The 15,343-nt window shown below is 37.3% G+C and overlaps 2 protein-coding genes across 3 annotated transcripts; both read left to right on the forward strand.

Moving 5' to 3' along the window:
- The first annotated feature begins 4,497 nt into the window (after positions 1-4,497).
- On the forward strand, positions 4,498-6,144 carry LOC111790753 (galactinol synthase 1-like). Of its 2 annotated transcripts, none has more exons than XM_023671784.1 (4): positions 4,498-4,926; positions 5,040-5,405; positions 5,492-5,602; positions 5,679-6,144. In XM_023671784.1, the coding sequence occupies exons 1-4, from the start codon at positions 4,591-4,593 to the stop codon at positions 5,910-5,912; spliced, it is 1,047 nt and encodes a 348-aa protein (XP_023527552.1). In that variant the 5' UTR covers positions 4,498-4,590; the 3' UTR covers positions 5,913-6,144. The 2 variants fall into 2 exon arrangements, with proteins under 2 accessions (XP_023527552.1, XP_023527553.1); XM_023671785.1 differs by having other exon boundaries at positions 4,499-4,926; positions 5,040-5,363; positions 5,468-5,602.
- A 2,676-nt stretch (positions 6,145-8,820) lies between these two features.
- LOC111791862 (GDSL esterase/lipase At3g62280-like) lies at positions 8,821-10,947 on the forward strand. Its single transcript, XM_023673361.1, has 5 exons — positions 8,821-9,094; positions 9,173-9,364; positions 10,087-10,253; positions 10,371-10,641; positions 10,715-10,947. The coding sequence occupies exons 1-5, from the start codon at positions 8,821-8,823 to the stop codon at positions 10,945-10,947; spliced, it is 1,137 nt and encodes a 378-aa protein (XP_023529129.1).
- Positions 10,948-15,343: the final 4,396 nt, after the last annotated feature.

A 15,343-nucleotide genomic window follows, 5' to 3' on the forward strand; every position in this document is an offset into this window, starting at 1 on the left:
TTGCAGAGTGACAACTGTTTGAAAAAATATCTGTTGCAGAGTGACAACTGTTTGAAAAAATATCTGTTGCAGAGTGACAACTGTTTGAAAAAATATCTGTTGCAGAGTGACAACTGTTTGAAAAAATATCTGTTGCAGAGTGACAACTGTTTGAAAAAATATCTGTTGCAGAGTGACAACTGTTTGAAAAAATATCTGTTGCAGAGTGACAACTGTTTGAAAAAATATCTGTTGCAGAGTGACAACTGTTTGAAAAAATATCTGTTGCAGAGTGACAACTGTTTGAAAAAATATCTGTTGCAGAGTGACAACTGTTTGAAAAAATAGCTGTTGCAGAGTGACAACTGTTTGAAAAAATATCTGTTGCAGAGTGACAACTGTTTGAAAAAATATCTGTTGCAGAGTGACAACTGTTTGAAAAAATATCTGTTGCAGAGTGACAACTGTTTGAAAAAATATCTGTTGCAGAGTGACAACTGTTTGAAAAAATATCTGTTGCAGAGTGACAACTGTTTGAAAAAATATCTGTTGCAGAGTGACAACTGTTTGAAAAAATATCTGTTGCAGAGTGACAACTGTTTGAAAAAATATCTGTTGCAGAGTGACAACTGTTTGAAAAAATATCTGTTGCAGAGTGACAACTGTTTGAAAAAATATCTGTTGCAGAGTGACAACTGTTTGAAAAAATATCTGTTGCAGAGTGACAACTGTTTGAAAAAATATCTGTTGCAGAGTGACAACTGTTTGAAAAAATATCTGTTGCAGAGTGACAACTGTTTGAAAAAATATCTGTTGCAGAGTGACAACTGTTTGAAAAAATATCTGTTGCAGAGTGACAACTGTTTGAAAAAATATCTACTGTTTGAAAAAAATATCTGTTGCAGAGGGATAACTGTGGAAGAGGGTTGTCGTAAAATAAACATATCTGTTGAAGAGGAATAACTGTTTGAAAAGATATCAATTGAAGAGAAATAACTGTTTGAAAAGATATCAGTTGAAGAGAAATAACTGTTTGAAGGGGGTTGTCATAAGAGGAGGAGGAATAACTCTTTGAGGAGGGTTGGTCAAAAGAATTGTAAGAGGAGGAAGAGCCGTTTGAAGAGGGTTGGTATGAGTTGTTGTAAAAGGAGGAATAACTGTTTGAAGAGGATAAAAATAACGGTTGAAAAGAAATAACGATTTGAAGAAGGTTGTCTTAAGAGGAGAAATATATGTTTGAAGAAGGTTGTCTTAAGAGGAGAAATATATGTTTGAAGAGGGTAAAAATAACCGTTGAAGAGGAATAACATATATGTTTGAAGAGGGTAAAAATAACCGTTGAAGAGGAATAACGGTTTGAATAGGGTTGTCGCAAGAAGAGGGGAATAACTGTTTGAATAGGGATGTCGCAAGAGGAGGAACAACGGTTGGAATAATTGTTTGAATAGGGATGGTCGAAAGGGTCGTAAGAGGAGGAATAACTATTTGAATAGGGATGGTCGAAAGGGTCGTAAGAGGAGGAATAACTGTTTGAAGAGGGTCGTAAGAGGATGAATAACTGTTTGAAGAGGGTCGTAAGAGGATGAATAACTGTTTGAAGCCGTTTGAAGAGGGTTGGGGAATAACGGTTTGAATAGGGTTGTCGCAAGAGGAGGGGAATAACGGTTTGAATAGGGTTGTTGCAAGGGGAGGGGAATAACTGTTTGAATAGGGATGTCGCAAGAGGAGGAACAACGGTTGGAATAATTGTTTGAATAGGGATGGTCGAAAGGGTCGTAAGAGGAGGAATAACTGTTTGAATAGGGATGGTCGAAAGGGTCGTAAGAGGAGGAATAACTGTTTGAAGAGGGTCGTAAGAGATGAATAACTGTTTGAAGCCGTTTGAAGAGGGTTGGTCGAAAAGATTGTAAGAGGGTCTGAAGAGGATTGGTCGAAAGGATTGTAAGAGGGTGTGAAGAGGAGGTCTACCCGTTTGAAGAGGATTGGTCGAAAGGATTGTAAGAGGGTGTGAAGAGGAGGTCTACCCGTTTGAAGAGGATTGGTCTACCATTTGAAGAGGATTGGTCTACCATTTGAAGAGGATTGGTCGGTCCAAATGTTTGCAAGAGGAGGAATAGTCGTTTGAAGAGGATTGGTCTACCAGTCGGTCCAAATGTTTGCAAGAGGAGGAATAGTCGTTTGAAGAGGATTGGTCTACCAGTCGGTCCAAATGTTTGCAAGAGGAGGAATAGTCGTTTGAAGAGGATTGGTCTACCAGTCGGTCCAAATGTTTGCAAGAGGAGGAATAGTCGTTTGAAGAGGATTGGTCTACCAGTCGGTCCAAATGTTTGCAAGAGGAGGAATAGTCGTTTGAAGAGGATTGGTCTACCAGTCGGTCCAAATGTTTGCAAGAGGAGGAATAGTCGTTTGAAGAGGATTGGTCTACCAGTCGGTCCAAATGTTTGCAAGAGGAGGAATAGTCGTTTGAAGAGGATTGGTCTACCAGCTTGAAGAAGATTGGTCGGTCCAAAGGTTTGGACGAGGAGGATTGGTCTACCCATTTGAAGAGGAGGATTGGTTCACAGATTGAAGAGGAGGATTGGTCGGTCCAAAGGTTTGCAAGAAGTGGTCTACCCGACTGAAGAGGATTGGTCAATCTAAAGGTTTGCAAGAGGATTGGTCGGTCCAAAGGTTTGAAGAGGAGGATTGGTCTACCCGTTTGAAGAGGAGGATTGGTCTACCCGTTTGAAGAGGATTGGTCTACCCGTTTGAAGAGGATTGGTCTACCCGGTTTGAAGAGGATTGGTCGGTCGAAAGGTTTGCAAGAGGAAGAATAGCCGTTTGAAGAGGATTGGTCGGTACAAAGGTTTGAAGAGGATTGGTCTAACCGTTTCAAGATGATTGGTCAAAAAGATTGCAAGAGAAAAAATAGTCGTTTGAAGAGGGTGGGTAGGATTGCAAAAAGGAGAATAACTGTTTAGAAAATGTTAGTTGAAATATTTTAGGGAAGGACTGTGATTTCTCATAAATAAGTTCTTTTTTTATTCTATTTAAATTAATCGACTAATTTTATTTTATTTTGTTTTGTTTTTAACTATTCTTACCATCCAACCATTACTTAAGTTTCTGATATTCCTTCTAAAATTTTAACAAATTTAGAGTTAAATTTAATTTTGTTTTCTAGACAAAATTTAAAAATTCAACATAATTAAAACCATAAAAAAAATAATAATAAATTAGAATAGCTTCTAGAAAGTTTAGATACATGAGATATTTCTTGTGAAGCGTTAGTGTCAGATGTAGGCACGTGTGAGAAAGATCAAGAAATGTCCAAAACTGTAATTTCCTCAAAAAGGACAGCTGCAACAGAAGTGATGGGATATACCCATAAAGCGGCCACGTGTCCATATCTGAAAACTTACCATTTCATGACGTGGGAAACCTGAGCCACAAACACTAGCCACGTGGCTGCCTTGAACAGACTCGTGGATTTTGGCTTTGTATACCTATTATTCCATTATTAGATTTTAAATAATATGCTTATAAGCTAATTCAAATTAAAAAATAATTAAATATTATTGATATTGAATAGTATTTCATTCTCTTGCTCCGTTTCATCCTACACTCGTGGAGTACATTTTCTGACAACTTCAGTTTGGATTCTCAACTTATTTGACTTGGGTTTGATAAGTTTGGACCCTTTCCTACTATCTTCGATTCTTCAGGAGGCATTTTTTATACTTTCAAAGATCCTTAAATTTAGTATGGCTACTTTCTAGCTAATTAAATTATTTGAAGCGAAGTATGTCAGTGCGTGCTCTATAGCCCTTCTACGTGCCTTATTTCGTGACGGTTTGACATGTATATGTTATGTCATGTTATGACATAAGTTATGTTACATTACGTTTGTTTGTATCATGTTATGTATATTGTTGTGACTTCCCTATTGTATAGTTGGTTAATTAATCATTTAATTTGGTATTATTATATAATTTAGGAATTATTTGAGTTTAAAAGATCTAGTTTGAGGATTGTTTTTTTTTTTTTTCCTTTAATTTCTTACTTTAAAAATTACAAATCCATCAATTAATAACCTTTTATTCTCTTTATCTTACAAAATTCCCAATTTGGTCACAAAATGTCCTCAATATTCCCTAATTCACGTTCAAAAGGTTGGAATTTACCAGGGCAAAATTGGAAATATGAAAATATTTTGTCATATTTACTCTCTCTACCTTTATTCAATAAAGCAATAATTTAGGTACTAAATTATTTTAAAATTTTAATAGATTAAGTAATTAAATGAAATTTATAATTTACACCTAATAAAATTAAAAACTTTAAATTTATTTTACTCTTAAAGTCCAGATTCTGTGTTCTGCTTTCTAGTGTCTTCCCCGTCACAGCGCCCAGTGGCGTCATCCAGAACCTTCACTAACTCCTCCCCTCCACCGTTGGATCATATCCCAACCCACGTGTAACCCATCCAACCATCTCCCTCCTCACTCCCCCCTTCATCCAACGCTTATTTAAACGCCTCGCAACCACCGGTCTCCACCACCGCCAAACCCCTCAACACGACGGTTCTTTTTTTCTATCTCCTCACGCATTTCTCTTTGTAATCTCTTTAGAATGGCACCCGAACTAGTCCACACCACCGGAGCTCCAGTGAAAATGCCCGGAGGTGGAGGGCACAGGCTACCACGGCGGGCGTACGTCACGTTCTTGGCCGGCGATGGCGACTATGTGAAAGGCGTCGTCGGACTGGCCAAGGGCCTCCGAAAGGTGAATTCCATGTACCCACTTGTCGTCGCCGTCTTACCGGACGTCCCCGTGGACCACCGGAGGATTCTGGAGTCGCAAGGATGTATAGTTAAGGAGATCGAACCGGTTTACCCACCTGAAAACCAGACCCGGTTCGCTATGGCTTATTATGTCATCAATTATTCCAAGCTCCGTATCTGGGAGGTTTATTTCCATTCTTTTTCCTTATTAATTCTTAAATTTAGGATCTGATTAATTCTAATTTATTTTATAATTTTAAAAATTTCAAAAATTAATTGAAATTTTTAATTGAACAGTTCGTGGAGTACGATAAAATGGTGTATTTGGATGGAGACATTCAAGTTTACGAGAACATAGACGAGCTATTCGAGTTGCCGGACGGCCATTTGTACGCCGTGATGGACTGCTTCTGTGAAAAGACATGGAGCCACACTCCCCAGTACCGGATCGGCTACTGCCAGCAGTGCCCCAACAAGGTCCAATGGCCCCACGATCTGGGTTACCCTCCGCCGCCGCTCTACTTCAACGCCGGCATGTTTGTTTTCGAGCCCGGCCTTGCCATGTATCATGATCTTTTAAATACCCTCAAAGCCACCCCTCCCACCCCCTTTGCCGAGCAGGTAATTGCCTACTTAAGTCAAGAATCACGACTCTCTACTATGGTATGATAGCTTATNTTTTTTTTTTTTTTTTTTTTTTTTTTTTTTTTTTTTTTTTTTTTCAGGACTTCTTGAATATGTATTTCCAGGATGTGTATAAGCCAATTCCTTTGGATTTCAATTTGGTATTGGCAATGCTTTGGCGTCACCCGGAGAACGTGGAGCTGGGTCGGGTGAAAGTTGTTCATTATTGTGCAGCGGTGAGTGTTGTTGTTATTTGAGTTGAATTCTGAATTGTTTGAATATGTGCTGAAAATTGAGGTTGTGGGTGGGTAGGGATCGAAGCCATGGAGGTATACGGGGGAGGAGGAGAACATGCAAAGGGATGACATAAAAATGCTGGTTGACAAATGGTGGGATATCTACAACGACTCCTCTTTGGACTATAAGCCACCAACGTCGTCGTCGTCGGCGGAGGCGGACGGAGATGTCGTGAACATGCAACCTTTTATCTGTGCTCTGTCCGAAGCTGGACCTGTTCAGTTTGTGTCGGCGCCGTCAGCTGCTTGATGGGGGCGGAGGGAGCTGAATCTGAATGGGAGAGACAAGTATATATTAATAATGATAATAGTAGAATGATGATGTAATAATTAGTTGTTTTATTTTATTTGTTTATTCGGTTTGTTTTTTGTTTTTTGTTTTTTGTTTTTTTGGGAGATGGGTAAGTGGAAAGAACTGATGATGTTTTTAATGTATGATGTAGTAAAGATCATGTTTGAGAGATTTGTGTATAACTTTTAGGTTTTTGTTTTCCCTTTTGTGTTTCTTACTCACTTTGAAGGGACTCATAAGGCTGGCCTAATTTGTAACGGTGCATATACAAATAAAGAAAGAAAGAAAAAAAAGAACGAGATAACGAAAACACGATTTCGACGACTATACGAAAATAGACCTAGACGGTCATGTGAAGAAGAAACGATTCGTGGACTCGAATTTGTGCATTGGATTTATTGAAGCAATTAGGTGAACATTTATAATAGGACAAAGCACGTCCACAAATTTCAAGACGGAATCGGTTTGATTACTAGTGAGTACTTCAGCTAAGGCCAACCAAGTAGAGCCAAAACCAAGTAACCGGCTCTACTATCGATGTGATTAGAAGAGTTTTCTTTATGATGACACGTGTCTAATGTCTCTACATGTGTCATATGTTTGTTATATATTATGATATGATATGTTTGTTATGTATTATGATATGATATGTTTCAATGCTATAATATATTGCGATGTGTCATATGTTTGTTATATATTATGATATGATATGTTTGTTATATGTTTGTTATATATTATGATATGATATGTTTGTTATGTATTATGATATGATATGTTTCAATGCTATAATATATTGCAATGATATGTTAAGTAATCCTAGATATGTTAAGTAACCTTATAATATATTGCAATGATATGTTAAGTAATCCTAGATATGTTAAGTAACCTTATAATATATTGCAATGATATGTTAAGTAATCCTAGATATGTTAAGTAACCTTATAATATATTGCAATGATATGTTAAGTAATCCTAGATATGTTAAGTAACCTTATAATATATTGCAATGATATGTTAAGTAATCCTAGATATGTTAAGTAACCTTATAATATATTGCAATGATATGTTAAGTAATCCTAGATATGTTAAGTAACCTTAGAAATGTGAGTGGGTAACATATTATGTCTGGATGAATTAAGATAGATTATGGACCATGACATGATGTGACAGGATTATGTTAGGTCATGATATGTATGATTATGTTACGACGATCGCTATTCCTTTCAAGTGTCGATAACAACACCAAAGACGCTAGCCCAACCAATAAGATGCTTAGGGGGTGTGCGAACTGTTTGGTGCATCCATCTTCACGCATGCAGACCATGTGTAGAGTAGTAAATTCACATCCAATAACCTGCATAGAGTAGTTGCATCAAGGACCATAGAACCTACGTAGGGTAGTGTATCTTATATTAGTTTAGGACATTGTTTTAATTTTCTTCTTTGGTTTTATATTATTTTGCTTTGAATACCTTTTGCTGTTTTATCTTAAGACTCTTATACATACGTACAAGTCAATGATATCGTACTATGAGATTGTTTTAAATGAATGGTTCCGCATCAAGAGGTTACATTATACATATGATAGTGCTCGGCATGCTCTGGNAAAAAAAAAAAAAAAAAAAAAAAAAAAAAAAAAAAAAAAAAAAAAAAAAAAAAAAAAAAACATATTCCTTAATTATTGTGTGTGGGTTCATTTTGTTGTGGTTGGGAATAAAAGAAAAAGAATAGGGTTGGAATTGTAATGAAAGTATGATGCTTGAACTTTTAGAGACAGTATTTTGAAAAAGTGATGTTCATAGGGAATCAAATGAGAAGCATGCACAAGTCACTTCTACGTCAATTTTTACATCATTATCCTCTTCTTTTTTTACTTTTACTTTTACCCAAAACAGGAGGGGTTTAACCTATCAAGATTAGAGCGCTCATAGATATTGTTGGTTTTGGTGTTTTACATTGTTAATCTTACGATTTTAAAACGTGCTTATTAGAAAGAGGTTTCCACACTCTGGTAAAAAATGCTTCATTCCCATTTCCAACTAATCCGTTCTTACAATTCACCTCCCTTGGGAGTCCAGTGTTCTCGTTGGCATACCATTTGGCGTCTTGCTCTAATACCATTTGTAACGGTCCAAGCCCATCGCTAACAGATATTGTCCACTTTGGCTTGCTACCTATCGTCGTTAGCCTCAGTTTTAAAATGCATCTATTAGAGAGAAGTTTCTACACCTTTATAAAAAATGTTTCGTTCCCTTTCGATCGACGTGGGTTCTTACAATATCTGGAAAAGCAATGACAGTATGAAAAGAAACAAAAAAAAAATATATATATATATATATATATATTCAAAACCTCTCATATTTCTAAGGCTTCCTAAAAAGGTAAATTTCAACTCAGAAACGAAGTAGATGGAAGTCTGGACCAGATCTCAAGCCCAAGCCCAAGACAGATCTCAAGTCCAATCACAAGCCCAAGACAGATCTCAAGCCCAAGACCAAGCCCAAGACAGACTAAGACTAGGCCTGAACAACCCTGTACAAGGCCCATTTTATTATTATTATTATTTTTTGTCGATAAAATAAATATTTTAACTGAAGTCTGAAATAACATTATTATATTACACAGTTTGTGCCAAAAATTAAGTTGGTGTGAAGTCAAAATTCAAATAAGAATTCCAACAAGGTTGAATCAAATCCGACAAAAAAGTCAACTCCTGCCAGCAGATAATCTTAATTTAATAGCAACTTGGGTTAAACCCTAAATCCTCTCTTTTCTTTTTTAATTTTGAAAAGAAAAAAAAAATAATAATAATAGTGTGGAGATCTACAAAGCAAACACCAATCAATTTCAGTAAGAACAAATAAAAATGACGAAATCAAGATCAAGAACAACAACAACATTAATGTTTGATCCAAAGCATAATCCATTTTGGGTTTGTGTAATTTCTCTTGCCATATTCATTCCATCAACAAGCTGCACCCCTACACCGCCAACTTTGATCAACTTCGGCGACTCGAACTCCGATACCGGTGGTGTTCTTGCTGGGACTGGACTCCCCATCGGCCTCCCCCACGGCATTACCTTCTTCCATCGTGGTACCGGGCGCTTCGGTGACGGTCGCCTCATAATTGACTTCTTCTGTGAGTTCCATACTATTTAGTAGGGTTTGTTTCAGATTAGGCAGTGAAATGTTTGATGTTTGATGTTTTGGTGTTCAGGTGAAGACTTGAAACTAAGCTATTTGAGTCCATATTTGGAGTCCTTAGCTCCAAATTTTACAAGTGGAGTGAACTTTGCAGTGAGTGGAGCAACTACACTTCCACAGTTTGTTCCTTTTGCTCTTGATGTTCAAATTCGCCAATTCATTCACTTCAAAAACCGTTCTCTTCACCTTCAATCATTAGGTATATGTTTTTCCTTTCTATTTTAATTTCTCCCTCTTCTTTTTTTTTTTTTTTTTAGTTATCCCACGTAGGTTAGAGAGAATAACGAAATATTCTTTATGAGGGTGTGGAAATCTTTCCGTAGCATATGCGTTTTAAAAACCTTGAGGAGAACCCCGTAAGGGAAAGTCAAAATAAGACAATATTTGCTAGCGGTAGCTGGACACTAGGCGGTGTGTCAACAAGGACGCTGAGCCCTAAAGGGGGTGGATTATGAAATTTCACATCGATTAGAGAAGGAAATGAGTATCAGCGAAGACGTTGGGCCTCGAAGGAGGATGGATTGTGGATCCCACATCAATTTCGAGAGGGGAATAAATTCTTTATAAGGGTGTAGAAACTTTTCCCTCATTTTAAAAACCTTAAGGGGAACCTTGAAACGGAAAGCTCAAAAGAACATTATTTGCTAGCAATGAGCTTGGGTTGTTACAAATGGTACTAGAGCTAGACATCGGGCGGTGTGCCAGCGAGATCCCACTTCGGTTGGAAAGGGAAACGAAACATTTTTTATTAGGATGTGAAACCTCTCCCTTACAAACGTATTTTTAAAGATCTTGAGGGGAAGCTCAAAGAGAACAGTTTGCAATGGATTTAAGCTGTTACAATAACAATTTGGAATCCCTACTTCTACGACCTATAAATTTCTTTGTTTCGTTATCAAGTATCTAATGTAGACGGGTTTGTGGCAGGTAAAACTAAGAACATAATGGATGAAGAAGGGTTTAAGAAAGGAGTATACATGATTGACATTGGTCAGAATGACCTCTTAGTTGCCCTTTATGCATCAAATTTAACCTACAAACCAGTGGCCCAAAAGATCCCATCTTTTCTTGCAGAAATCAAGCTAGCCATTCAGGTGAACCCTTAACAACACACCAACTTGCACTCTTTTTTAATTATGACAAGGAATCTTTTGGATCATGTGCAACTATTTTTAATATTTGAAACACACAACTTACAACATTGTGCACAGAATCTATATGCAAATGGTGGAAGAAAATTTTGGATACACAACACAGGACCATTAGGTTGCTCTCCAAAAGAGCTGGCATTGCATCCCCACACCCACAAGGATATTGACCAAATTGGGTGCCTTAAGGTTCACAATCAAGTCGCCAAATCCTTCAATAAAGACCTAAAAAATATGTGCAAACAGCTACGATCTCAATTTAAGGATGCCATCGTTGTCTACGTCGACGTATACACCATCAAGTATAATCTCTTCGCCCATCCCGACGTGTACGGTATGAAATCTCGAACAAAATTGTGAATAAATTTAAGGACTTTTTTGAGAGAATGTTTTGGTTTTTGTGAAAGGGTTTGAGAAGGCATTGATGGCATGTTGTGGGTACGGAGGGGCACCAAATAATTACAACGTGAAGGCAACATGTGGGCAACCGGGGTACTCCATCTGCGCCAACCCTTCCAAAGCTATCGTTTGGGATGGAGTTCATTACAGTGAAGCTGCCAATCGTGTTGTGGCTTCCGCTATCTTATCTGCCCATTTCTCCACTCCTCAACTTACACTTCGCCAACTTTTCATGCTTTAGCTTAATCTTTCTTCTTCTTCCATCTAAATTTTATCTAAATTTTAAGTCTTTTCATCTTAATAATAACGTGCTCGTTCAACCTCATCGTGTTTATTATTTTCAAGTTTAGTCGATGAAAAATTTGTGCTTAACGTTGAATAACAAGTTTATCTTCAGAATTTTCAAGTGTCTAACGATACTCTAAATTTCACTCATGTATTAGACAAAACTTGTAAACTTGAGGTCTGCATGTGAGGCTCGAGTAAAGGAAGATGGATTCTAAGAATAGGATAACTATGTTAGTTTATTTAATCTTGTATTACAGTTTTAGTATTTGTGGATAAATAGCAAGGGTAGTTAGTGTAGGTTATTATCGGTTGTTGTGTAGGTTATCAGTAGTTATTTTTCTCCTGTGTTTAGTTTTTTTTTCTGCTGTCTATATATGTGTACAGCAAGTTGAAGAAAGATAACCGAAGTTGGTTTTTGTTTGTTGTCTCTGTCTGTTGTCTCTGTGTGTTGTCTCTTCCTTGTATGAGTGTTGTCTAACATTTGGTATCAGAGCTTGGTTACATGCCAAAGATCATGCCGAGAAATAATAACAACACTGGAGAGAGAGGAGAGTCGTCGAAGTCTGCAACAAGGGAAGGTCTGGTAACACTCCAATACCCGACGTTATCGAGAACCAACTACGCAGCATGGGCTATGAAGATGAAGGTCTATTTGCGTGCTCAAGGGGTGTGGGACGCAATCGAATCAACTGAGCCTCTGGATAGTCTTGATGAAAGGAAGGATCAAATGGCCTTAGCAGCTATCTATCAAGCAATCCCTGAGGAGACGTTGTTTTTGTTAGCAGAGAAAGAGACAGCAAAGGAAGCATGGCAGACACTAAAAACTATTCATCTCGGTGCTGAACGTGTAAAGGAGGCAAAGATCCAAACTCTGAAGATTGAGTTTGAAATTATGAATATGAAGGAGTCCGAGACTATTGATGATTATGCAGCAAGGTTGACAGAAGTCGTTAATAAAATACGTACTTTTGGAGACAAGTTTGAAGAGGCATACTTGGTGAAAAAATTCCTCCGCTCAGTACCTCCTAAGTTTCTTCATATCGCATCGGCAATAGAGCAATTTGCCGATTTAAAGGTGATGACCATGGAGGAAGTCATCGGTCGTCTTAAAGCATACGAGGAACGGATCGGTGGCAACAAAGAGAATGTTGAGCATGTCTTATTGACTCAAGGAGAATGGAAAGAGAAAAAACGTAGCGACAATGGAGGCCATAGCCGAGGGCGAGGTCGCAGTGGTCGCTGGAAAGGGAGAGGCCATGGTCGTGGAAACGACTCGTTTCATCAAGAGAAGAAGGCTGACAAGAGCAAGGTAAGATGCTACAATTGTCAAGGCCTAGGCCACTATGCCTCAGAATGTCGGAAGGTGAAGTGTTATAATTGCCAAAAGATTGGCCATTATGCATCCGACTGTAGATCGAAGAAATGGGAGGATCAGGCGCACTTGGCTGAGACGCAAAGTGATGAGGATGAGCCAGCCTTACTTACAGCACAAGTTTGTGAAGTCCGAACTCTCGGTTCACCAGAGTTGACGGAGATGGCTCTTTATGAAGAGAAGGTTGTCCCGGAAGAAATTGAGAAGAAAAACAACACTTGGTTCCTAGATACGGGAGCCAGCAATCATATGACTGGTTGTCGAAGTTGGTTCTCGGAATTGAACGAGTCAGTGACCGGCACGGTGAAGTTCGGAGATGGATCACTTGTAGAGATAAAAGGACGTGGAGATGTGAAGTCTGCGTCTGTGAAAAAAACAGAGAAGATGATCGATGAGGAGAAAATCGATGGCTCGGTGAAGATTGAATCGGAGAAAAAAACAGAGAAGCGAGAAGAGAAGAAGAGCGATGGCGAGAAAATCGTTGGCGGTGTGAAGTTTGAATCCGAGGAGAAGAGCGATGGCGTTGTGACGGAGGTCCAGAATGTGGCAACGGAGGTAGCGAAAGTAAAGGAGATAAAAGAGAAGGACTGTGACGGCGAGAAGAAGGAGAAGGAGGACGGAAACAATGGCAGTGCTATTGAAAAACAGGTCGCCGGAGAAACGAAAGCAGAGAAGGAGAAGGAGGCCATTGTTTCCGGCAGTGCAATTGAAGTGGCACAGGTAATTAAACCTGTTGAGGAAAAGCCATTGGCCGGACAAGTAGAACAGGTAATTAAAACTGTCGATGAAAAGCAGTTGCCCATTGAAAAGAAGACAGAGAAGAAGGAAGGCGGAGATAATGGCGGCAGCTTTCATCCTATGAAGCGGAGTATATTGTGGCGACATCAGCTGCTTGTCAAGGAATATGGTTAGGACGTTTACTGAAAGAATTGGTTTGAAGAATGTAAGAATGTGAAGATCGAAATACAAGATTAAGGGGATGATTTGTTAGTTTATTTAATCTTGTATTACAGTTTTAGTATTTGTGGATAAATAGCAAGGGTAGTTAGTGTAGGTTATTATCGGTTGTTGTGTAGGTTATCAGTAGTTATTTTTCTCCTGTGTTTAGTTTTTTTTTCTGCTGTCTATATATGTGTACAGCAAGTTGAAGAAAGATAACGGAAGTTGGTTTTTGTTTGTTGTCTCTGTCTGTTGTCTCTGTGTGTTGTCTCTTCCTTGTATGAGTGTTGTCTAACAAACTAAGCATGGTTTAAAAGAATTGAAAGTCGCTGACTATATTAACAAAGTGCACCTTATTTTTCGGTGACTCAATCATAAGAACTTCATGGTTAATTGTGATTTACTTGGAGCGGGAAGGACTCATGTTAGTCTGTGAGGATAGTCTTTACTCTTAGAAGCGAGGAATAGATAGCTTGACCATGTCGCAGGGGATGCGGGGAAATGCTGGGACCATCAGGTGTCGAATTTGAATTTTGAATCCTAATCAGAATCTTAGGTATGAATTGTTACAAATAGTATTGGAATGACACCTCTCCCAGTAAGATGTGGTTTAGGGACAAACCAACGTAGATGCTGGTGGGCATATGACACTCGAGTAAAGGAAGGAGTACATAAATCGAGACCACATCCGAATGAGAGAGATCTTGAGGATATGATTGCTAAGAATGACCTAAAAGAATTGAAAGTCATTACCTTTACCAACAAGATGCATCTTCCTTTTGGGTGGCTCAATCATAAGAACTTCATGGTTAAGCAAGCTTTACTTGGAGCTGGAAGGACTTGTGTTGGTTCGTAGAGATAGAGTCGACATGTTTTTTTAATCAAATTATGATCATTTCTTAGAATCTGCGCAAAATAATTTCATATTTTGACATAAAGCTTTTATTGATTAGATATGATATAAACCTCCACACTTTGGAAGAAGAAACATGAAACCACAAATTTATAATCATTTCACTTTGAACAATAAAATTATAATTTTGCATTTTACATTTTACATTTTACAATTAAATAAAAATGAATGGCTGAGATTTATTTAAAACCATATGCCTATAATCTTTTCTCCTTGCCTCACAATTTACAATATTAAAGAAGCAAAGGGGATTGTGGTAGACAATATCATTTCAAATGCATAGTGATCATATAAAAGTTTAACAAGAAAAGGCTTTGAATTAGTGATGCACATTTGAACGTTCGAGTAATCATCGTTCTAATAATGGAGGCACGTTTCAAGAAATCACTTGATTTTCTTCCGATTCGTCGTGATTATAAGAATTTTTTTTATTATATTAATAATTAGTTACATATATTTATATGAATTTTTGATGTTGGATTGTTTGGTAGATACCTTTTATTCCTTAACAATAAACAAGAGTTTTAAATGAAGATCCTTATTTATTATAATGTTAATTAATAATCAAAGTGTCAAATAAAGCAATAAGAAAGCACCATAATCATTCAAACCCTTTTGCTTTTCGTTCTTGTATATGCAAACCATGCATTTTTATAACTGAGTCTACTAATATAAATACTGACTTTCAATTCTTTCAAGTCTTTCTCAGCTATTTTATCTTTAAAATATCTTTCAGGTTTATTCATATACCTTTCGTTTATTAAAAGTTTACGACAATATAATACTCGATAGTTGTTTGCTAAATGCATGATGAAAAAAACATCACAAATCTCACTCCCACTAAAGTGTTGACTTTTCTCTTTTAATTATTATTTTGAGAAGAAAAGAAAGAAAAGTATTTTTAAAAAGTTATTGTACAATTAATTTATTTATTTTAAAATCAGTGGTTTTAAAAAATGGTTTGTTGTATTATTATATAAATAAAATTAACTTTTTAATTGGCCACCACAAAAATCATTAATCAACATCACCGACCTTCATAATAGGATTTTAAAAACAATAGTTTGGTAATTTTAATAAATTATAGAAGACTTGTTTCATAATTATTTTAAAAATAAAAAAAAA

Source organism: Cucurbita pepo, chromosome LG03 (assembly GCF_002806865.2).
Source record: "Cucurbita pepo subsp. pepo cultivar mu-cu-16 chromosome LG03, ASM280686v2, whole genome shotgun sequence".
NCBI classification, from domain to species: domain Eukaryota; kingdom Viridiplantae; phylum Streptophyta; class Magnoliopsida; order Cucurbitales; family Cucurbitaceae; genus Cucurbita; species Cucurbita pepo.

What these genes read in the sequence shown, in the direction of transcription:
- LOC111790753 (XM_023671784.1), top strand. Translation starts at nt 4,591, where the DNA reads ATGGCACCCGAACTAGTCCACACCACCGGAGCTCCAGTGAAAATGCCC. An exon ending in AATCACGACTCTCTACTATG is followed by an intron (nt 5,406 to 5,491) that starts GTATGATAGCTT and finishes ATGTATTTCCAG; the next exon opens with GATGTGTATAAGCCAATTCC. An exon ending in TTGTTCATTATTGTGCAGCG is followed by an intron (nt 5,603 to 5,678) that starts GTGAGTGTTGTT and finishes GTGGGTGGGTAG; the next exon opens with GGATCGAAGCCATGGAGGTA.
- LOC111791862 (XM_023673361.1), top strand. Translation starts at nt 8,821, where the DNA reads ATGACGAAATCAAGATCAAGAACAACAACAACATTAATGTTTGATCCA. An exon ending in CCTTCAATCATTAGGTATAT is followed by an intron (nt 9,365 to 10,086) that starts GTTTTTCCTTTC and finishes GGTTTGTGGCAG; the next exon opens with GTAAAACTAAGAACATAATG. An exon ending in CGCCCATCCCGACGTGTACG is followed by an intron (nt 10,642 to 10,714) that starts GTATGAAATCTC and finishes TTTTTGTGAAAG; the next exon opens with GGTTTGAGAAGGCATTGATG.